We start from the raw sequence: 23776 nt of genomic DNA, 5'->3' as shown, positions 1-23776 counted from the left end.
AAAAAAAAAAAAAACAAAAAAAAAAACAACTTTTTTTGAGCATTATTATTTTAATTACTTTATGTTCAGATTGTCACCACCTGGCCGGGGGGAGCTTCTTAGTCCTTTTAGCAATTTCCCTGATTTTTAAATTTTATTTTATTTTTTTATTTTTATTTTATTTTATTTTTTAGACAGGGTCTCTCACTCAGCTGCCCGGCTGGTACAATCTTAGCTCACTGCAGCCTCAAGCTTCTGGGCTCAAGCAGTCCTCCCACCTCAGCATCCCAAGTAGCTAGGACCACAAGGTGTGTGCCACCACACGCTCTTTGTAGAGACAAGGTCTCACTACATTGCCCAGGTTGGTCTTGAACTCCTGGCCTCAAGTGATTCTCCCACCTCAGCCTCCCAAAGTGCTGAGATTATGGGCGTGGGCCACTATGCCCAGCCTTGCCCCTGTTTTTGAAAGCATCTTTGAATTCTGGCAGAAATAGTTCCAAATTCATTCTTACCATTTTTCCTGCCCCAAGTCTTGGAATCAGCTGTTCTTCAAGGATTGTATTTCGTCTAATGAAGGAGAACATTCGAGGCCAAAATTTGGATGATAGGGCTACATGTAAGAATTAGTGTTAAGCAAGAGTGCTACTGCTGCTGGGCACTTCAGCTCATGCCTGTAATTTCAGCTACTTAGGGGGCTGAAGTAGGAGCATCATTTGAGGAGTTTCCAGGAGTTTGAAACCAGCCTAGGCAACATAATGAGACTCTATCTCTTAACAATAGAAAAAATAATAATAGTAGCTGAGTACCTACAGTCCTGGCTAAAGAGGAGGCTGAAGCAGGATCGCTTGAGCTCAAAAGTTCAAGACTAGCCTAGGCGATATAGCGAGACCCATCTCCAAAAAAAAAAAAAAGGCGTGGGGGAGAAGTGCAACAACTGCTGTTGGGCCATTCTTAGTGCTGATGATACGTCAAAAGAATGCCTCATAAGGTCACAAACTCGCATTGATTATTCCAATTTAGTGTATTATGTTGTTATCCCACCTGTCTTCATGGATTCAGGGTTTTGCCATATGGTGACGCGACAGAGAGATCTTACTTGACCTCCCTGTGGCCCTCCCTCAGTCACTATTTATCAATTACGTAAACCTGTTTACTTCCTGCATGACACTTATTTTCTTAGATCCCACTTTTTATGTGCTTACTTGACTTGTCTGTCCTCCGTTCTGCTCTATCCCCAGTGTAAGCTCCATGAAGGCAGAGACTGTTCTGAATCCTACAGTAGTATCTAGTTAGTAAAAGACATTAAGGTCTTGGGACATATATGCTCTATTTTTTCACCTTGTTAACTTTACCATTGTCTTACGGTATTTTTTTTTTCTTCCCGAGACATTTTGCAAAGCTTTGATCTTGCTGAGAAATAAGAATCTCATCAATCCATCAAGCCTGCTAGAACTCTTCTTTGAACTTCTACGTTGCCATGATAAGCTTCTGCGAAAGGTAAAGAGCAAAAAAAAATTTCCCTGAATCTTCCTTGAGGCAACATAAAATTTTGTTGTCCCTTGAATTATCGATGCTTTACATTGTTGGATACAGTTAAGAATTACAATTACTTTAACAGAAAAAAAAAGCAACCATGTGTACATGCAGTATGGTGTTAATAGCCAGTATTTATTGAGTGCATACTTTGTGCCAGGCACCGTTCTCAGAGCTTTTGTGTATTTACTCATTTACTCACAAAGCCCTATGAGAGAGGGATCCTCATTATTATTATTCTTACTTTGCAGATGAAAAGGCTGAGGTTAGAGAGAGAGAGAGAGTAACTTGCCCAGTCTCACACTGCTTCTTAGTGGTGGGATTGGATATAAGCCCAGGCTCTGGTTCCAGAACCCAGGCCTTTTACTACTGCACCATACTGGCTGGCCAAATCAGGACATTGGTACTCACAGCTATAACTGGCCCACTCCCCCACAAAAAACTTTTTTGTTGTTATTAACATGTTCCCACAAATTTGCATTTGGTTATATAACACTAGAAGCTGAAGATTTATGAAAGAAATTTAAGACGGAAAAACTTGGCTGGACACTGGCTCACATCTATAATACCAGCATTTTGGGAGGCTGAGGTGGGAGAATCACTTGAGGCCAGGAGTTTGAGACCAGCCTGGGCAACACAGAAAGACTCTGTATTTAAAGAAAAAAAGGAAAGAAAAACTTAAGTTTACATTAATTAATTTAAAATTTTTTTCAAAGTATTAAGAGACTACCACTGTTTGATTTTAGCAGTCGTACTTCTTGGTCTAATGTAGGGGCCAGGCCTACAGGGTCTGTGGGTTTTTCTTCTCATGTGCGGAGACAAGAGATTGTAGAAATAAAGACACAAGACAAAGAGATAGAAGAAAAGACAGCTGGGCCTGGGGGACCACTACCACCAAGACATAGAGACCGGTAGTGGCCCTCGACGCCAGGCTGTGCTGATGTTTATTGGATACAAGGCAAGGGGGCAGGGTAAGGAGTGTGAGCCATCTCCAATGATAGGTAAGGTCACATGAGTCATATTTCCACTGGACAGGGAGACAGCTTACGCCATTACTTCTGCATTTCAAAGACTTTTAGTACTTTCACTAATTCTGCTACTGCTATCTAAAAGGCGGAGCCAGGTGTACAGGGTGGAACATGAAAGTGGATCAGGAGCGTCACGCTAAAGCACAGCATCACAGGGGGACAGTTAGGCCTCCGGATGACTGCAGGCGGGCCTGACTGATATCAGGCCCTCTACAAGAGGTGGCGGACCAGTCGTCTCTAACTCTCCCAGGGAAAGGGAGACTCCCTTTCCCAGTCTGCTAAGTAATGTGTGCCTTTTCTAGGCACTGACGCTACTGCGAGACCAAGATCCGCTAGGTAACAGACATCTTCCCAGACGCTGGCGTTACCGCTAGACCAAGGAGCCCTCTAGTGGCCCTGTCCAGGCATAACAGAAGGCTCACACTTGTCTTCTGGTCACTTCTCACTGTGTCCCTTCAGCTCCTATCTCTGTATGGCCTGGTTTTTCCTAGGTTATAATTGTAGAGCAAAGATTATTATAAAAAATACTGGAATAAAGAGTAGTGCTACAAATTAATCATTAATATTATTCATAAGTAATCATATCTATAAGCTATTTCTAGTACAACTGTTCTTATTGTATATATTTTCCTCATTATACTGGAACAGCTGGTGCCCTCGGTCTCTTACCTCGGCACCAGGGTGGCTTGCCGCCCACAGTCTAATTTGTGGAATGAAAGTGATCCATGGAAGCATGGTGTGGGCACCAGTGATATGTGCATTCGCAGTATTTTCCTGCATGCAGTTAGGTGCTTGGTAAATTGGAGCATTTTTTTAAATAACACTTTTATTGAGATATAATTTACGTAAAATTCATCCACTTAAAGTATACAATTCAGTGTTTTTTAGTGTATTGACAGAGTGGTACAACCATCACCACAATCAATTTTTGAACATTTGTCACCCCCAAAAGAAACTCTATTCCAAGTAACAGTTAATCCTGTTCCTCATCCCTTTTAGCTCTAGGTAATCACCAGTTTACTTTGGGTCACTATAGATTTGTGTGCTTTGGAAATTTTATATAAGTGGAGTCATACAATATGTGGTCTTTAGTGACTAGATTCTCTCACTTAGCATAATGTTTTCAAGATTCATTCATATTGAATTTCAAGATTCATTCATATTGAATTTCAAGATTCATTCACATTGTAGCGCATATCAGTACTTTATTCCTTTTCGTTGCCAAATAATATTCCATTGTGTAGATATAACACATTTTGTTTATCCATTCATCAGTCAATGGAAACTTAAGTTATTTCACTTTTTGGCCACTATGAATAAGGCTGCTATGAACGTTTGTATGAACACTGATGTTTTCATTTTCTTGGATATATACCTAGGAGAATTGTGCTGTATTACATGAAACTCCGTGTTTAACCTCTTGAGGACAACTTTGCTTTGCTTTGTAGTTGCTTTTTTTGTTTGTTTGCTTGGTTTGGGTTTCTTTTGTGATATAATGAAAAATAGGTAAAATTAAGTCATCCTGTATTTTCATACTGTTCTCCAAATATGGCAAGGTTAAAAATGTTGGTTAGGTTTAATGTATATGTTTTTGTTTCTTTTCCTCAGACTTTATACACACATATTGTGACTGATATCAAGAATATAAACGCAAAACACAAGAACAATAAAGTGAATGTAGTAAGTACTCTTCTGTTTCCCATTTTTGCAACATTGTACCATCAGTGTATTAAGTCTTCTTTCTCCTCCTTTTCTTCAGGTATTGCAAAATTTCATGTACACCATGTTAAGAGATAGCAATGCAACCGCAGCCAAGATGTCTTTAGATGTAATGATTGAACTCTACAGAAGGAACATCTGGTAGTGTATAGATATTTGTCTTATGAGAAGTAGACTCTTTTTTCATTTGTAAGTAATACAGAGCACATATACAAATACTTTTCTTGAGTTTGAGCTCTTTAATATACCTCTGTCATGGATTGAAGTTGGAAGTAAAGATAGAGGCAATTCAAATGACTAATAACATTGGTTATCATTTCTTGAGCATCTACTGAGGTTGGGCACTTTGACAGGACCTCACTTAGAACAGCTTGAGAACAGAAGATGTGGCTTATGTGGAATTATCGCCATTTTATAGGTAATGACATGGAAGTTCTTAGAGTTAGTAAAAGTTTAGCTGTTAAGAGGCAGAGCTGAAATTCAAACCCAGATCTAACTGACTCCAAAATCTGTGCTCTCTCTTCTGCCACTCTGAAGATTTTCAAGTCAGTTCATCCTATTTATATAAAATATCATGCCTTATATACTTCAGTTTGTTGATACAGTGTCCCCAACTCATTTCTTTTGCTTTTCTTATTGACTTATTTTACTATAAAAGTAATATTCATTACAGCATAAAATTTGGAGAAATTTAAAAAGTGGTTTTAATCAATTACTGTTAGTATTTATGGTATTTCCACCCAGTCTTTTGTTCAATGTGAATTTTTAAATATGGTTGAAATTTTTCTATATTATAGTTTTTATTCATTTATTTTTTATTTTTAAATTAAATTATTTATTTATTTATTTATTTATTTATTTATGTATTTTGAGAAACTCTTGCTGTGTCACCAGGCTGGAGTGCAGTGGCATGATCTGGGCTCACTGTAACCTTTGCATCCTGGGTTCAAGCGATTTCCCTGCCTCAGCCTCCTGAGTAGCTGGGGCTACAGGCACGCACCACCACGCTTGGCTAATTTTTTTTGTATTTTAGTAGAGACAGGGTTTCACCATGTTGGCCAGGATGGTCTCGATCTCCTGACCTCGTGATCCACCTGCCTTGGCCTCCCAAAGCCCTGGGATTACAGGCGTGAGCCACTGCACCCAGCCTATATATTATAGTTTTTAAATTCTCGATTATTATTGTTTTTTGTTTCTTTTTTTGAGACAAAGTCTTGCTCTGTTGCCCAGGTTGGAGTACAATGGTGTGATCTTGGCTCACTGCAACCTCTGCCTCCTGGGTTGAAGCAGTTCTCTTGCCTCAGCCTCCCAAGTAGCTGGAATTACAGGCACGCACCACCATGCCCGGCTAATTTTTTTGTATTTTTAGTAGAGATGGGGTTTCACTATGTTGATCAGGTTGGACCTGAACTCTTCCTTGGCCTCCAGTGATTCGCCTGCCTTGGCCCTCCAAAGTGCCGGGATTACAGGCACAAGCCACTGTCCCAGACCTTCTCAGTTGTTTTTTTTTTTTTCTCTTGACTAGCTTCCTACATCATTAAAAATTCTTTAAATACTCCATGTTAATGGCTGCAAATTTTGTCATAAGTCTGGGCTAAAATCTAATGAAATGTTTTACTTGTGATTGACTAATTTAGCAACCCATATCTTTTTGAAATATGACAATTTGGGAATTCTGGTATGTCACAGACATTTGTTATATTGTTCATTTTGTGCCATTTTCTGTGCTATGAAATACAGTAGAATGAAAATTTACTTCAAAGCATTCATTGTCTTCCCCCAGGAATGATGCCAAAACTGTCAATGTTATCACAACTGCATGTTTCTCTAAGGTCACCAAGGTGAGCGCCCATAGGGCTGTGTGTAAGCTCTGTCTGTGGGTAGTCTGCTTTCTGCGCAGTTAGAAGAAAGCATCACTCAGCATAAACTGCATGCCTGCACACCAGGCGTGCAGTGATGTGCAGACGTGCAGTTTATGTTAAGTGATGCTTTCTTGGTTCCTATACTGCTTTCCTGGGTCATCTGAACTTTAAGAGTCAATAGAATTATGAGTTTTAAAATTGCTATGTAATAAATGATAGCCTCAGTGGTTTTTTAATGTTTTCCCTTGTGATTCTTGATTTCTATTGGGCTTAGGCACTGCTAAAAGAAATTTAAGGTCAATGTTTGACTTTTGTCTGTTAGAAGGGCTATAATGTCACTTTTCTTATAGGGGATGTAGAAATTCTTGACAGTCTTGAAGGATGACTATGTACAGCCTAGCAGTGTTTATCTGGTTTTTTAAATTGACTATTTATTAGAGAAATAACATAAAAACAATTGTAATTAAGAAAAAATGAGCAAAAATCCCACCACTCTTTGAATTTGTTCTTCAGATCTTAGTTCATGCATGTGTATAAAGCATGGTCAAAAGGATTTATTCTTTGTTTTAAGCTGAATCAAGTAGCTGACTTTTTTCTCATTGGTCTTTAGATATTAGTTGCCGCTTTGACATTCTTTCTTGGGAAAGATGAAGAAGAAAAACAGGACAGTGACTCTGAATCTGAGGTTAGTTTAATCATAGCTGCTTCTGAATCTTACCTTTCATTATGGCTCTGAGTGCACATTGTAATGTCTATGACTGCTGAAGTTAGAAAGGAACTTAGATGACACCTTTGCCCTTCTATTTAATTCTGCCATGCTATTTTACTCTACTTGGAATTTGTCACTTGTATTCAGTAAGATTGGTTAAACAATTAATAAAACAGATTTATTTGACCTTGATCTTAGTTCTAAAGTTATACCTATATCTCACTATGTAAATTTAGGTTGAAAATTGTCACCACCATATTTTTGAGGAAGAAAAAATCAAGATTCATGATGGCATGAAATATTAAAATAATAATTTCTAAAAAAAAAAATTATTCTTCCCCATTTTAGTATTTTGGTAACCAAAGTACTGAAATATGTGATAACATCTTTTAAACAGTGTATACATTTTTACTGTAAATGGCAACCTAAATAACAAAAAGAGAGAAACTCTCTAAAAGCAAATGATACTTATTTCAGAATAGGGCAGTGGGAATACATATGCCGTAGTAAACTATGTACATATTTGTAAAGGAAGACAACAGTTTTTGTTTTGTTTTGTTTTGCTTTGTTTTTTGTTTTGGAGCCACGGACCTTCACAGTGAGTATCACAACTCTTAAAGATGGCACGGACCTAAACAGTGAGTGGTAGCAAGGTTTATTGTGAAGAACGAAAGAACAAAGCTTCCGCAGCGTGGAAGGGGACCCGAGTGGGTTGCCCGACAACAGTTTTTAAAGGAAAAATGAGAGCTGGGTGCAATGGCTCACACCTGTAATCCCAGCAATTTGGGAGGTTGAGGTGGGCAGATCACTTGAGGTCAGGAGTACAAGACCATCCTGGCCAACATGGTGAAACCTGTCTCTACTAAAAATACAAAAATTTGCCAGACATGGTGGTGTGCACCTGTAATCCCAGCTACTTGGGAGGCTGAGGCAGGAGAATCGCTTTAACCTGGAAGGTGGAGGTTGCAGTGAACTGAGAGCACGCCATTGCACTCCAACCTGGGTGCCAGAATGAGACTTCATCTCAAAAAATAAAAAAAAATTAGTGCTGCAGTGAAAATCTTTGTATGTACCTGTTTGTGCACACATAGGCATATTTTTTCCGCTGATTTTTTTTGTTTTGTTTTGTTTTGTTTTGTTTTGTTTTTTATGAGACAGGCTGGAGTGCATTGGCATGATTTCAGCTCACTGTAACTTCCCGCTTCCGGGCTCAAGTGATGTTCCTCCCTCAGCCTCCTGAGTAGTTAGGATTACAGGTGTGCGCCACCAAGCCCAGCTAAGTATTTGTGTTTTTAGTAGAGACACAGTTTTGTTATGTTGGCTGGGCTGGTCTCAAACTCCTGGCCTCAAGTGATCCACCCACCTTGGCCTCCCAAAGCGCTGGGATTACAGGCATGAGCCACCACGCCTAGCCTAAAAGTAGTATTCATTTTTAATAGCTGTGTGCAAAGAATATAAGAACCAAGAAGGGACTGAAAGGTTTACTCTTTCATTCTATGCAGATTTTCCTTGTTTACAAATTTTACAAAGTAATTTCTTCTTTAGGATGATGGACCAACAGCAAGAGACCTGCTAGTACAATATGCTACAGGGAAGAAAAGTTCCAAAAACAAGAAAAAGTTGGAAAAGGCAATGAAAGTGCTCAAGGTGGGACTTGTATCTGGAAAATGAAATAGGAGTGAAGAATATGTTGTTTTTAGCCAGAGCTTTTAAGAATTTAAAATCAGAGTACCATTTTCAGAAAACTTAGAAATGTGTGATGAATTTTTCAGCACTAATATTTTAGATGAATAAATGTATTCAGCTCTAGCAAAATCGGTGACTTGGATACATTAGTTTAATTAAATTCACTTTTTACTTATTCTGATCAAGGTGGCTTGTATTATGGTATCTTTTCTAGACACGTTTTGTCAGAAGAGTACATAAATACAGTACATTCAATATTTTTGTAATGATTATTTTGAAAGTCATTAATTTTGCCCTTATGTGTTTATTAATTTTATTAGTTCGTTTTCACACTGCTATAAAGAACAGCCTGAGGCTGGGTAATTTATCAAGGAAAGAGGTTTCATTGACTCAGTTCTGTATGGTGGGGAAGGCCTCAGGAAACTTACAATCATGGCGAAAGGCAAAGGGGAAGCAAGGCATGTCTTACATGGTGGCAGGAGAGAGAGAGAGCACTACAGGGGATCTGCCAAATACTTTTAAACCATCAGATCTTGTGAGAACTCACTATCATGAGAATAGCATGGGGGAAACTGCCCCTATGATCCAATAACCTCCCACCAGGTCCCTCCCTCCAGGTCCCTCCCTCGACATGCAGAGATTACAGTTTGAGATGAAATTTGGGTGGGGACACAGAGCCAAACCCATATTATTAATGTTTGCATTTCCTAATTCCTGTAAGTCTCATAGGTGCTAATGGTTGGAACACATTCCCCACATTTAATCTTAACAGGCAAAAACCAACTTTAATTCTTCTAGTTGAAAATGTTTTTAGAACAAAGTTTTTTTTCTTTTTAAAGAGTCTAATGGACTTATAACAGCCTTATTAGCGCATTAAGTTCTAAGGGCATCATCACTGTAACTCAGACTGAAAATGTATTTCTTCTCCCTTTCAGAAACAAAAAAAGAAGAAAAAACCAGAGGTGTTTAACTTTTCAGCCATTCACTTGATTCATGATCCCCAAGGTATATAATTATGACTCCCAAGATCCTTGTTGGCCTTTCCTTTGCCTATTTTATTTCCTGCCTTTGGGGTTTTCAGGGAATATAAGATCCCTGGCATTTAACAGTCAATAAATGCTTAGTTGTTACTAGTTGGTTGTAACCTACAAAATCATCTTCTAAAGCAATGATTCCCAGTCTATCACAGAACAAGAAAAATATGGAAAAACAGGTCTTTCTGAGATTCATGTTTTTAACAACACAATTGTAATAGGGTATTGTACTTGACCAAATAAACTGGCAGTCTTTTGTTGGTCCTTTTTTTAAAAAACAAACAAAAAAAAAAAAAACGCTAGTCTGTGGAAACCAAAAATATGGGAAACCTTGTTCGAGAACACTAGTTCTCAAACTAGGCCACACATTGGTCTCACCTGGCGAATTTATAAAAACTGCTGATGCTTGGGTCCTGTTATCCCCAGAGAATCTAATTTAGTTGGTATGGGGTGTAGCTGGGCATTGGGGCTCCCAGTACTCTAATGTATGGCAAGATTTGCTGACCCCTGCTGTAGATCGGTGTTTCTCAAACTTGCCTGTAGATACGGATCACCTGGGGAGGTGGGGCCTGAGCTTCTGCATTTCCAGCAAGCCTCCCAGGTGGACCAGCAGCTGCTGGTCTGTGGACTACCCCTTTAAGAAGCAAGGCTCTGGAGAACTGTTAAGTGAAGCGAGCACCTGTCAAACAGTCACTCTAAATGTTGATACTAAAAAACTTGGAAATTGTTAAGATTTAACTTTGGGCACCATTATATATATTGATATATTCACCTGTTTGTCAAACTATTCACTGATCTAACTACTGCCTTTTTGTATGCCTGTTACATAAATGTCATACAGACCATGGACTCACAATGTACTTCTTTCATCCTCTCCTTGCCAGATTTTGCAGAAAAACTACTAAAGCAGCTTGAGTGCTGTAAGGAGAGGTTTGAAGTAAAGATGATGCTCATGAACCTCATCTCCAGATTGGTGGGAATTCATGAGGTTTGAATTATATTATGTTTCTCTTGGTGAATATTTGAAGTAGAATTTACCATGGTAAAAGAAAAGCCATTAGGTAGAGCAGTGGCTTAATTTTATCCCTCATACATTTAAACACATAAAATTTACAGAAGAATAACATCTCTGAAAATGACTAATCACTTCATTTTCTTTGCAGTAATGTAGATGTTAATTTGTACATATATTCCATTTATGGACAGACTACTTTATTCTCTGTTTTTTTTTTTTCTTTTTCTTTTTTTTTTTGAGACAGACTCTCCCTCTGTTGCCCAGGCTGGAGTGCAGTGGCACAATCTCGGCTCACTGCAACATCCACCTCCTGGGTTCAAGTGAGTCTCCTGCCTTAGCCTCCCAAGTAGCTGGGACTACAGGCGCACGCCACCACACCCGGCTAGTTTTTTTGTATTTTTAGTAGAGACAGGGTTTCACCATATTGGCCAGGCTGGTCTCGAACTCCTGACCTTGTGATCTGCCCACCTCAGCCTCCCAAAGTGCTGGGATTACAGGCGTGAGCCACTGCACCCAGCCTGTTCTGCTTTTTTACTTTCTTTTTGTTCACTTTGTTGCACATACACATTTTCTTGAGCCAGTATAATGCACATATTTTAATTGACTTACTACATCTCACTGTTTGTTTAACCCTTCTTGGCTTTCCTGACTTCCAGATCCCTCTAGTACGAAATTGTTGTGTTTGCAAATGTTAGTTGCAAGAGCTCCTTAGTGGTAGATATATGGGAACTTTACATATACTGTTAGACTAGATGCCATTGTAGAAAAAGAGATACCCAGAAATTTAAGCCATGAAGAAATGACATTAGGATTTTTCCTTATCATTTTGATCTTGTGACTGGTGCTGCTCTGAACATCAATTTAAAAAAAAACAAAAAAGAAAAGAAAAACACTTCAAACAATGTAGACATATATCGAGTTGAAAATGAAAGTACACGAGTGAAAGTAGTTGCGTCCTTTCTCTGAGAAAAACCTGTTAACATTTTACGACTACATTGCTTTTTCTCCATGGCTGTAGTCCCAGTGTAGGATCAGTTCTTGTTACATTTGTGCAGCAATTTCATTCAAACTGAATTTAAGCTCTATAGGAAAGGAAAAGTGATCTGTGATTTAAGCATGGTTCCAGGGAAATGATACCGGAGTTTCACAACTGACTACAATTGAACATCCATGATTATGTTCAACCAAAGTCTTCCCTACAACTTCTCAGTGGCCCATCCTACTTTTGCTCTGTGGCTAAAATAGAAAAAATTAGTTTATTCCCACCTAACTGATGAACCTTGAAAAAGACCAGTTTATTTCCAGTTTCTCGTCTTGAAGTTAAACATTACCATTTCCTTAATAACCTTGGTCACCTTTGTTTAGATGGACTTCAGAGTGTTAATGTTTTCCCTCTGAATTATGGTGCACAGAGTAACTCCTTCCGTGTGGTTGGACTGGTGGTATACAAGAATATAACCAGAAGTGAGCTTTGCTGATTAAATTATACTCGGTGCCATTCAGATTTGAATTCCGATCTTGTCTGTTGTTTTGGAGCCTTGGTATCAGTGCTGTTCCTTCCTATAACCCCCTCTCCTTAGAACACCAAAAAGTTAGTTTCTGCAGCCACACCAGTTTTAAAAGTAGAAGAATGTTACATTTTGTTTACCTCTCCTTCCCCTAGTTCACTCTACATATACTTGTTTCCACCTTTACATAATGAGGATAGCAGCATAGCCTCATTTGAGAGAGTTCCTAGCCTTGGTTAATACAGCATGTTGAATCATCCTAGGGCATGATTGCTTACTGAGAAAAAAACAAAAGTGTTCACCAATTAGTTGAGCTTGGTGATATGCGTTGAGAAGAAATGGAACTCCATAGTGTCAGTTGCATCAGTATTAAAGTCGGTTTTCTCTCCACAGCTCTTCCTCTTCAATTTCTATCCCTTTTTGCAAAGGTTTCTGCAGCCCCACCAAAGAGGTAAGCCTCCACTTGCCATGTTTCTTTGGTGGCCTTGGTAATAGAATAAACATGCAAAGTTTTTTGTTCTGGAATCACTAAAGACAGGAGTGCAGTGTGCTCTACATTAGAGAAGTGGAGAGAAGCCCTTGTTTTCTTTCTAGAGTTTGCCATGGGTTTGTCGTTATCCTCAACTTGAAGAAACCATTGTTTTTTAAAACAACAACAACTGCCGGGCACAGTGGCTCAGGCCTATAATCCCAGCACTTCAGAAAGTCAAGGTGGGTAGATTACCTGAGGTCAGGAGTTCAAGACCAGTCTGGCCAATATGGTGAAACCTCATCTCTACTGAAAATACAAAAATTAGCCGGGTGTGGTGGCGGGCACCTGTAATCCCAGCTACTTGGGAGGCTGAGACAGGAGAATCGCTTGAACCCAGGAGGCGGAGGTTGCTGTGAGCCGAGATTGTGCCACTGCACTCCAGCCTGGGTGACAGAGCAAAATTCTGTCTCAAAAAAAAAAAAAAGAAAAGAAAACAACAACAAATTGGTTTATCAAAGCAAGACTTCTTGTAATACTGTAAATGCTCATGGAAAATTCTTTGTTAAAAAATTGACTTTTTATTGCATCTTTGTAATAGATACTAGGATTTGATCTTACTGCTCACATTGACCTCGCATGCATTCTCGATGAAAAACAACACTAAAGTAGGAAAGAAGAGATGATTGTACTTGTCTTTGAACCTGAACCAAAGTAGGAAGGAAACTAACATTTATTCGGCATCTAACATGGACCAAGCACTGTGCTAAGTGCCTTACATACATCATTTTGTCTAATCCTCACATTAATCCTGTGAGGTATACAAAGAAAGGGAAAAAAAAGACTACAGTCACTCAGCAAATAAACGGCAAATCAGGATTCACCTCACTTCTTTTGCCAGTGGCCTTGTTCATTACCTATGCTATGCTGCCCCTTTGGGGGGAGGGGGAGAGAGAGAGAGAGAGAGAGAGAGAGAGAGTGTGTGTGTGTGTGTGTGTATTCATTCAGCAAGTATTTATTTAATGATTTTTATGCCAGGCACTGCATTAAGACACTATGAATTCCACAGTAAGCGTAAAACAAGGTCCTTACCCTAATGGCTTATATCTGAGGGAGATGTAGACAGTGCTATATATAATATGTACAGGTAAAAATAAGTGTTTTGAAGAAGGAAAAGGAAGCAGGGTAAGGACAACAGGGAGTGTCGGGATGGGTTGTGTTTTAGATTGGTCAGGAGAGACTTTTTGATAAGGCAGCTGTTGAACAGGGACCTGAAGAAAGTGAGGGGGTGAGCCCAGCAGATATCTGGGGATTGAGTGTTCCAGTTGGAATAAGCACCAATGCCATTTAGACTAGAACGTGCTTGCCATGTTTGCCGTGGTCCTCAGAGTCAGGGTGATACACTCACCATGACCTTTCCGTTCTCTTATGTTTTCAGAAGTAACAAAGATCCTTCTGTTTGCTGCACAAGCGTCTCATCACCTAGTACCCCCAGAGGTGAGAACTTGTAACCTGACTTCTGGACCTAGGGCATGGATGATAGTGTTACTGTTAGGTACTTCAGGGTCATTTTTCCCACAAGAGTTACTGTCCCCTCTTCCCTCACCGTTTTCTTTTTTAAATAAGTACAAGAGACACTAATTCTTAAGGAGATCGATACAGAAGTTCAGTTGTACAGCTCATAAAAAGTGAAGTTTCTTTCCGACAAGTTGTTTAGAATTGTGATTTTCTTTAATAAGGAAATTTTGTATAACTAGGGGAGGTCAAGAATATTAGTAAATTTATAGAGATTATTTTTTAAAACTTGTAATTCCTTTCTTTGATTTAGTCTGAGGATAGCCAAGAAGAACACTGAATTCCTAAGTGGAGTGTTTTTATCTGTCTTCCTTAATCTTGGTTACTTCCAACTCCTAAACTGAAGGTGGAGGGCTTAGTTTTCCACTGTGAATAATCTATTGTCCTTTCATCCTCAAGTGTTTGTGTATGCAGACATTTAACCAGCACCCTTCTCTTTTTTGTTTTCAATTCAGATTATTCAGTCATTGCTTATGACTGTGGCAAACAATTTTGTTACCGACAAGAACTCTGGAGAAGTCATGACAGTAGGGTATGTAGAATCTGGTTGGAGGCAGAAGACATGTGTTTAATGGACTAGATTTGCTATAAGTTACCAAGATGTAAGATTGTACCTGGTAGTGTCACCTCTAGAAAATTGGTTTAAAATATATTTCAGTCTTTTTGGGAGGCTTGGTAATTTTTTTATTGGTCAGAATTTTGAGAAGGGAGCCAGAGAAAAGATACTTGTCCTTCTAATTAGCATTTTTGTTTTTTAGCAGTTTTACTTGTACAGATGAATGATTGATTGGCAATCTGATCTCCCACCCTGAACTCAGTTGGTTTTGTACTGCTAATAAAAGAAATGTATTTGGCTCCTAGTTCTGGAGCTGGGAAGTCCAAGGGCATGGCACTGATGTCTGTTTGGCATCTGGTGGGGGCCTCCTTGCTGCATCATTGGGAGAGGGCACAAGGGGAAGAGAGCACAAGAGCCAACAGAGGGCCAAACTCATTTTTTTATAACTCACTGGTGATAAGGGACCTTCTCCCAAGATAACAACATTAGGCCTAATCACCTCTTAAGAGTCTGTCTTCTTAATACCATTACAGTGGCAGTTAAATTTCGACATGAGTTTTGGGGGGAGTATTCAAACCATAGAACCCTGGAACAAGTGATTTATTATTGAAGCACTCTTTTTTCCTAGGGCAATTTAGTAGCCCTTTTGGTTAATTAATTAAAAAACATTTAATGAGTATAATCACTGGTTTAAGGATTGTCTAATCTGTCCCGATAAGTAAGTGATATGCTGAACAGCAGCTTTTTATTTTCCTTGGAAAATATTGCAGGATAATAGCCCTAAAGACCTTAACCTTTCTTATTTGAGCTAGTCGCATCTCTTCTTAGAGTTAGAAAGTACGTGCTGGCCGGGCGCGGTGGCTCAAGCCTGTAATCCCAGCACTTTGGGAGGCCGAGACGGGCGGATCACGAGGTCAGGAGATCGAGACCATCCTGGCTAACACGGTGAAACCCCGTCTCTACTAAAAAATACAAAAAACTAGCCGGGCGCGGTGGCGGGCGCCTGTAGTCCCAGTTACTCGGGAGGCTGAGGCAGGAGAATGGCGTGAACCCAAGAGGAGGAGCTTGCAGTGAGCTGAGATCCAGCCACTGCACTCCAGCCTGGGTGACAGAGCAAGGCTCCGTCTCAAAAAAAAAGAAAGTACATGCTGCTCTGATTTAGCGAGCCTGACACTGTTCCTTATTCCACTAATAGAGGAAATGGCAGTAACTGGAATAAAAGCCCTCTAAGGCTGCCTACCTCACATTCTCTAACATGCTGCAGTTTTAGAGACCTAAGCTATATAAAACCAATGTGTTTTCCTTTTGAGTTAATCTTTTTAGGAAATCTTCCTATGTTGAATCATGAAAAAAATTGCTGTTCAGGCTTTTTTAAACTTTGTTTTTCTTTTTCTAGAATCAATGCTATAAAAGAGATAACAGCTCGATGTCCTCTGGCCATGACTGAAGAACTTCTCCAAGACCTGGCTCAGTATAAAACACACAAGGATAAGAGTAAGCTGCATGTGACTCTCTACACACCAAAGAGTACAGTGTGACTCCTTTTTACCTCATTGTACTCTTTGGGCCAGAATTTCTAATTAAAAGTATTATTTTACAGATGTAATGATGTCTGCTAGAACTTTGATTCAGCTCTTCCGAACACTGAATCCTCAGATGCTGCAGAAGAAATTCCGGGTAGGTAAAGCATGCTTCTGTTGGTCTAAAGGTTATGGTCTCACAAACTGAGAGAAATTTCCTACAATTAGAATTTTAGTACTTATGATGCTTCTGTTATGATTACATGTTTATGATGCACACGGTTGTATTCTTTAAGCTTGGAATCAAGTACCATGGCCCTGAATATTTTGTAGTTGGGACATATTCACTGATGATGACTGAGTCTTGAAGACCGAGCAGGCTGTTTCAGCTTGAAAGCTTTTAATGTTATTAACAGATTGGAATCTCAGAGATCAGTCAGTAACTGATGCCAGTATTGTGAACAGGCTATTCCACAGCCAGATACTACCTCTTTCAAGTTGGAAGGGAGGAGGGATGCATATATGTAACAGAAAGAGAGATGACGTTTTTCAAGGCTTAAAAAATTGGAGCAGTTGCTGTCTAATTACTACCAATGTCTTGATCTGGATCAAAAAACAGCAAGAAAATAGTGGACAGATTGCTGGCTAGGGATTTATTTTGATCTGAGACATAAGCAAACTGTTTCTGTCATTTGGTTACCACCATTTTTTATAGTGCTCCCTTTTAAATTCATAATTTTGTTAGCTGGGTATGGTGGTTCGCGCCTATAGTCCCAACTACTAAGGAGGCTGAGGTGGGAGGATCCCTTGAGCCCAGGAGGCAGAGATTGTAGTGAGCTGAGATGAGACCACTGCACTCCAGTCTGGGCAACAGAGCAAGACCCTGTCTTCAAATAAATAAATAAATACAATAAATTCATAATTTCAGAGAATACCTTTCATGATTAAGGTTTTATGATCTAAGTAACTTATTATAAACAATTTCTTTTCCTTTAGGGTAAGCCTACAGAGGCCTCCATAGAAGCAAGAGTGCAAGAATATGGAGAATTAGATGCTAAAGATTACATTCCAGGAGCAGAAGTTCTGGAAGTTGAGAAAGAAGAGAATGCTGAAAATGATGAAGGTTGATTTTTATTGCACCCTTGTTTTGGGCAAAACACTCCTGCAGTGTCTGTGCAGACCTTTAAATTGTATACTGTTTGAACATTCATTCAGCAGATATTTATTGAGCAATGACTATGTGCCACGCACTGTTAGAAGTATTAGGGATCAGTTGAGCATGGTTCCTCCTCTTGCAGAGCTTATGTTCTAGCATAGGAAATGCCTTTTCACGACCTTCAGGGTGGCTGCCCCTCATCCAAGGGCATGCTGTTTGGTGCTTGAGAAAGACAATGATCTTGGGTTTGTTGCCTAGAAAAAATTAAGAGGGTTAGCCCTTAGAGGAATCTTCCAAAACTCTCCTTGTTGAAGGACAATGTGTGTTAAATTTGTGGGAAAATACTCGGGAAACTCCATTCTAATTTCCAGAGTCCTTTATTCTTTGAATCATTCATTACTCAGCAAATCTTTTTTTTTTTTCCATGACGGAGTCTCACTCTTGCCCAGGCTTGAGTGCAGTGGTACGATCTCAGCTCACTGCAGCCTCCATCTCCCAGGTTCAAGCGATCCTCCTGTCTCAGCATCTTGAGTAGCTGGGATTACAGGCATGTGTAGCCATGCCTGGCTGATTTTTTAATATTTAGTAGAGATGGGGTTTCACCATATTGGCCAGGCCCTGACCTCAAGTGATTCTCCCATGTTGGCCTCCAAAGTGCTGGGATTACAGGCGTGAGCGACTGCACCCAGCCTATTTCAGCAAAGCCTTCATTTGCTGTGAGCCAGCCACTGCCAGTGCAAAGATGAATGATATTATGTCTGCTCTGGAGGGCTTCCAAAGAGCTGAAGAATGAAGTGTTAACAGGATTTATGATTGGAGTGGGTGGGGGGCATAAGGGCAGGAGAGCAGTCAGGTCCACCTTGGGAGTTTTTTTTTTGTTTTTTTTTTTTTTTTAAGGGCTTTGGAGAGATGGTGACTGATGAGCCAGGTATTTGGCAAGGAATGCTAGAATAGCAGAGACTTTCCAGGCAAAGTGTGAGCAAAGTCCTGAAGGATTTAGAGAACTATTAGAATGTAGGATACAAGGTGGGACGTAGCAAGACAGGAGGCTTGAGGTAGTTTGGAGACCTTTTCATACGTGGTTATGTATGTGCCAGACAAAAGAGCTGGCACGTTGTCTTAAAGATCATAGGGAGTCACAGAAAGATTGCGGTGTCTGTGATTTAGAAAACTTAAAACTGTGGTGGCTCCATTAAGAAGCCTGATACCTTTTTATTGAGGTGTCTTCAATGTTCTTGAACATCCCAAATCTTCTACCTCAGTTCTCAGAATGACTGTAACTAGATTCTCATACATGGGTAACACACATAGGACAAGTTAGATGCTTGCTGCGCGGCCAAGATAAATGTACAAGTGCAGTTTTGATGGACACGGTTTTAGTTGAAAGAACATGACCCTAAAGGCAGACATGATTTTCATGATTTCAGTGTAGGATGCCTTTTTAGCAGTGTGACTTGGGGCATGTTACTTAACCCTGAGCATCTGTTCCTTTTCTGTGGAGTCATGAGGGTTAGAGTGATTGTAAGGTTTTGACTCATGGTAGATACTTGGTCAGTGCATATTTCCTATTCCTTAGATTAACTAAATAAATGCATGTGGCTTATTTAACAATAAATATTGCTCAGTTCTTGGTTAATAGTGTATCTGTTCAAGGTTGATTACCTTACTTTTCTGTTGCTTGCTTGATCTCAACCTTATATTGAATATGCAACATAAAGTAGCAGTAGTGAGTTTGCTTTTTTCATGCAGATGGATGGGAAAGTACCAGTCTCAGTGAGGAGGAAGAGGATGCTGATGGTGAATGGATTGATGTGCAACACTCTTCCGATGAAGAACAGCAAGAAATCGTAAGTCTGAAAATTTCATCTTACACCCTGATGTTTATTAAGATGTAATTTATTCTGGGCCTTGTTGGGAGGCTACAATTTAAATGGCTGAGCTCTCACTTGAGCTGGTAGCCATTTAAGCCCTTATGTGGTTTCAAGTCCAAGAAGCTGAATAGCATGCCCATGGAGGAGCGGAAAGCCAAAGCTGCAGCCGTCAGCACCAGCCGAGTTTTAACTCAGGAAGACTTCCAGAAAATCCGCATGGCCCAAATGAGAAAAGAACTTGATGCTGCCCCTGGGAAATCCCAGAAGAGGAAATACATTGAAATAGACAGTGATGAAGAGCCCAGGTAAAATGGCACGTCCACTTTAGTGCTTCAGTCAGCTCATGTGGTAATGAAAGCATCAGGAAACAGAATTCCATTCTTGCTTCATGTGTTCTTTTTCCCTCATCCCAGGGGTGAATTACTTTCTCTTCGGGACATTGAACGCCTTCATAAAAAGCCAAAGTCTGACAAAGAGACAAGACTAGCAACTGCAATGGTGAGTGAGCATATCATTCCTAGTTTTTTAAACAGAAAGCAAATAAAATGAAACATAAGCCAGAACTTGTATAGCCACAGAATGGCAATTTTTAAAAATGTTTCAAATAAAGGTATAATTAACACAGAAATTAAAATGCACAGATATTAGGTGTTCAGTTAGATGAGGGATTTTGTTTGGTTTTGTTTTTTGTTCGGTTTTGTTTGTATGTTTGTTTGTTTGTTTTTTGAGACAGAGTCTCTGTCTGTCACCCAGGCTGTAGTGCAGTGGCGCAGTCTCGGCTCACTGCAACCTCTGCCTCCTGGGTTCAAGCGATTCTCCTGCTTCAGCCTCCCAGGTAGCTGGGGTAACAGGTGCCCACTACCATGCCTAGCTAATTTTTGTATTTTTAGTAGAGTCAAGGTTTCGCCATGTTGGCCAGGCCGATCTCAAACTCCTGGCCTCATGTGATCCACCCGCCTCAGCCTCCCAAAGTGCTAGGAGTATAGGCATGAGCCACTGCAACCAGCCAGTTAGATGAGTTTTGACAACTGTATGTAGCCATGTAACCACCACTCAAAACAAGGTAGAGAGCACAGGAAGGCAGTATGACATGTCTGTAGTGTTGGGAAGCCACTATATTTATCAAAGCTAAGAGAAAAGTAGGAGTGTGTTTACAGTCACCAGTGAAAAGCCAGAGCCAGTTGAAATCTGCCTGTGACTAGTGCTGTGGCTGCTCATGATTGTGTCCTGCCTACATTTCCAACATCATTTTCTGTGTCTCCACTTGTTCGAGACACCATCCCATCCTAGTTCCACCTCGTCCTCTGTCTTCCACATGTCCTTTATCCTGCACACCTTTGTGTGCACTGTCCTTTCTTCCAGAAATGCTCTGTCTTTCCCCTCCTTTCCCTTCCCATGAATGCCTTCATCCTGCCAAAAAAAGAAAAAGTCTACCTGTCTCCCTTTCTAGGAAGTTCTCCTGACCTCACCAGGCTAAATTATGACTTTTCTTCCTCCGAGCTCCCCTTGCTCTGTTATAATACTGCATGGCCATTTCTTGGTCCCAAGGAGCAAAGACTGTGTCCTGTCCATTTTGTGGCCTTGGCACCTACTAGAGCTTCTGACACAGAGGAGACATTAATGTTGATTAGATGACTCCTAAAGTATGTTGCTGAAGAAGAAATATCAAACTTTTTGTTCTGGTAGGCTGGAAAGACAGACCGAAAAGAATTTGCGAGGAAGAAAACCAAAATGAATCCATTTTCTAGTTCTACAAATAAAGAGAAGAAAAAACAGAAGAACTTTATGATGATGCGGTATAGCCAGAATGTCCGGTCAAAACATAAGCGTTCCTTCCGAGAAAAACAGGTGAGTTCCACTTGAAGCTTGGGTGGCAAGAACAGTACTGTAATTCTAAGACAGCTTTACATTTGAGACGGACTTGCGCCTTCTGAAGACTGGGCATTATTGTGTGTGCCTTGTGGTTAATGGGAGCATTGTTGGAGAGCATGGAGAGGTGAGAAGCAGTCAGGGCATGTAAGTCCCAGACCTGACTTGATTGAGACTCAGCTGTGGGACCAGAGGGGAATCCATTTTCCTCCAGTATAAGTAAAGAAATGCAAGCTAGATCATCCATGAGATTCCTTCCCATGCTAAAATTCTCTGACATTTGATCTGTGAAATGTATCAAAATTAATTAAATAACTTTTTAGTGCCAATTTTATGCCTGGTTTTTTGAGACAGGGTCTCACTCTGCTACCCAGGCTGGAGTGCAGTGGTGCAGTCACAGCTCCGCAGCCTCGCGGCTCACTGCAGCCTTGACCTCCCAGGCTCCAGTGATTATTGCAGGATCTGGCCTGCAGCCCGCAGTGCAGCGGGGCTCTTTCTTTCTTCCCAGGTGGATCGGCAGGTCGAGAAATAAAAGACTCACACAAGATAGTGAAAGTTGGGTCCAGGGGGTCACCGCCTTCTGGTCCTGCAATGCTGCCAATGCACTGGATATACCAGCATTTATTATTAAATTTAGTAAGGGCGGCAATAGGTTAGTGAGGGATTTAGGGTCATTTGATTATGAGGTGAGATGGTCACATGGGGATGATATAATTCTTTAACATAACATCTGTATGCAGAAATACAGTATACAGAGATAAGAATTTACAATATAGTGTGTGCGTCAGCAGTTTCTGACAGAGCCTTAAAACGGTCTATCCAGAACCTGTGTTTAGCAAGTTATTACTCAGCAGTGACAGTTGCAGTAAAAGCTGGTTGCAAACAATCAATAGAAACAGTACGTGAAGCTCGACAACCAGTTAGACCACAAATTCTCAGAAGGGAGTATGCCTTAACCCTAAAGAGACCTAGAAGAGCCGTGGCAAGATAAGGGCATTTATAACCATATCTTATCCATATGAACAGGTGCCCCTCATGCGTCCGTTTATAGGCTCCCCACAAGGGTCGCATTCCATTCCCAGAGCTATGAACATCTGCTTTTCTGGGATAGGAATCTTGGTGATGTGAAACCTTCCTGACTGCACATCCGTTTATAGGCTCTCTGCAAGGGGAAGCACATCATGTGCTGTTGGCTCATTCTGGCAGCCCAACCTAGTAATTATCTTTAAACAGTCCTGCATGCAATTTTGTATTTACAATAATCAGGAGCATTTCATCTTTTATTCCTTAGCAATAGTTTCAGGGGGTCTCCCTACAAGTGATCCTCCCACCTCAGCCCTCCAAGTAGCTGGGACTACAGGTGTCTGCCACTACACCCAGCTAATTTTTGTCTTTTTTGTAGAGATGGGATTTTTCCATGTTGCCCAGTCTGGTTTTGAACTGCTAGACTCAAGCAGTCTGCCCACCTCAGCCTCCCATAGTGCTAGGATTATAGGCGTGGGTACTTTTCAAAAACCAATAATTCTATGTGGTAATATCTCAGAAACAGTTTCAGAAAAGCACAGCAAAATAAATAGGTTTGTGTTGGCATGATCCTTCCTGTATGTGCCCTTTTGAAAGCCCTGATGTTTACAGGCTTTGAGATTACATTTTATCCATTCATGGCCTTTGAATGGTAATCCCCGTGCTACTTAGGCAGCTTGTTTATTTCAGTAATTCATTGTGATAAAATAAGTTTATACTTTTGTATCTTTCTCTCCTGGCAGTTAGCAGTGTATCTAAATGTCATTCTGAAGAATTGCCAGGATATCAGCTCTGGGTAAACTGTCATATTGTGAACCAGTGTTCCTAAATAGCTAGCCAAGGATCAGCCTGCCAGCACTGAGTGTAACCACCAGCCCTCTAGGGCAGTGCTGTATCTGTGGGTTCCAAGTCAGTATTCACTGAATTAAGGTACCATTTAGCTCTCCCTGTTGACTCTAGTTCTAAATTGTGTTCAGCAACATCATATAAATAATCACAGCATTTTTAATAGAAGCTGTTGAAATTGAGGTGAAAGGAAAGGTGCCACTTAGGATTTTAAGTACTCTAAATTTTGCCACGTTCTCCTAAAATTATAATAAGATTGACTTAAATCCATTAGTCTGTCCTTCACTGGCCCTTACTAACATTTCAGGGTTGAGGAAATACTAATTACCCTGTTGGTAGGCTGTGTTTCATTATGAGGTTTCTGTGAGCTTGTTACATTTTAGTTAGGACTGCCCCCACCCCAACTTCCTTTGTTTTTTAGCATGCCTTTTCTGGCATGATGGGGAAGCCCAGCTTTGTTCCTTGCAAGCATCTCAAGTCATAAAATAACTCTCAAAGACTGAAGAATCTTTTTGAGAGTAAATTAAGATTTCATTGGACATATGCACTTGTTGGTTCAAGAATGTTTTTTCTTGTTCTCCAATTTTCTTGTCATTTGGAACCTGATATTAATCAGAATTTCTTTGTGTGTTTCTTTGTCCTGTATTTTCTTCAAGATCTCTTCATTATAAACATAACTTTAAGTTCCTCATTTTCTCTGTTCTCTCCTTTAGACCAGTACTGTTCAATAGAAATATAATATGAACCACATATATCACTTAAAAATAAAAAAGTAAAAAAGAGGAAATTGTAACAATATATCTTTTTTTTTTTTTTTT

At 40.1% G+C, this 23776-nt stretch overlaps 1 protein-coding gene across 3 annotated transcripts in view; it reads left to right on the top strand.

The window, feature by feature from the left end:
• Window positions 1-23776, top strand: part of SDAD1 (SDA1 domain containing 1) — a 39313-nt gene that overhangs the window by 12197 nt on the left and 3340 nt on the right. For 2 of the 3 annotated variants that reach the window (XM_011966190.1, XM_011966188.1), the window contains exons 4-21: window positions 1366-1476; window positions 4149-4220; window positions 4300-4400; window positions 6043-6100; window positions 6732-6806; window positions 8376-8477; window positions 9452-9521; window positions 10435-10538; window positions 12467-12524; window positions 13981-14039; window positions 14573-14649; window positions 16070-16167; window positions 16274-16350; window positions 17190-17316; window positions 19099-19196; window positions 19335-19525; window positions 19634-19718; window positions 20907-21068. In XM_011966190.1, coding sequence (XP_011821580.1) covers window positions 1366-1476; window positions 4149-4220; window positions 4300-4400; window positions 6043-6100; window positions 6732-6806; window positions 8376-8477; window positions 9452-9521; window positions 10435-10538; window positions 12467-12524; window positions 13981-14039; window positions 14573-14649; window positions 16070-16167; window positions 16274-16350; window positions 17190-17316; window positions 19099-19196; window positions 19335-19525; window positions 19634-19718; window positions 20907-21068 — 1725 coding nt within the window. The remainder of the gene's footprint in view (window positions 1-1365; window positions 1477-4148; window positions 4221-4299; window positions 4401-6042; window positions 6101-6731; window positions 6807-8375; window positions 8478-9451; window positions 9522-10434; window positions 10539-12466; window positions 12525-13980; window positions 14040-14572; window positions 14650-16069; window positions 16168-16273; window positions 16351-17189; window positions 17317-19098; window positions 19197-19334; window positions 19526-19633; window positions 19719-20906; window positions 21069-23776) is intronic. The other variant, XM_011966189.1, reaches the window with a different exon arrangement.

The sequence above is a fragment of the Mandrillus leucophaeus genome, unplaced genomic scaffold, assembly GCF_000951045.1.
Source record: "Mandrillus leucophaeus isolate KB7577 unplaced genomic scaffold, Mleu.le_1.0 Scaffold75, whole genome shotgun sequence".
In the NCBI taxonomy this organism is placed as follows: domain Eukaryota; kingdom Metazoa; phylum Chordata; class Mammalia; order Primates; family Cercopithecidae; genus Mandrillus; species Mandrillus leucophaeus.
This window is presented reverse-complemented; position numbering and strand designations above follow the sequence as displayed.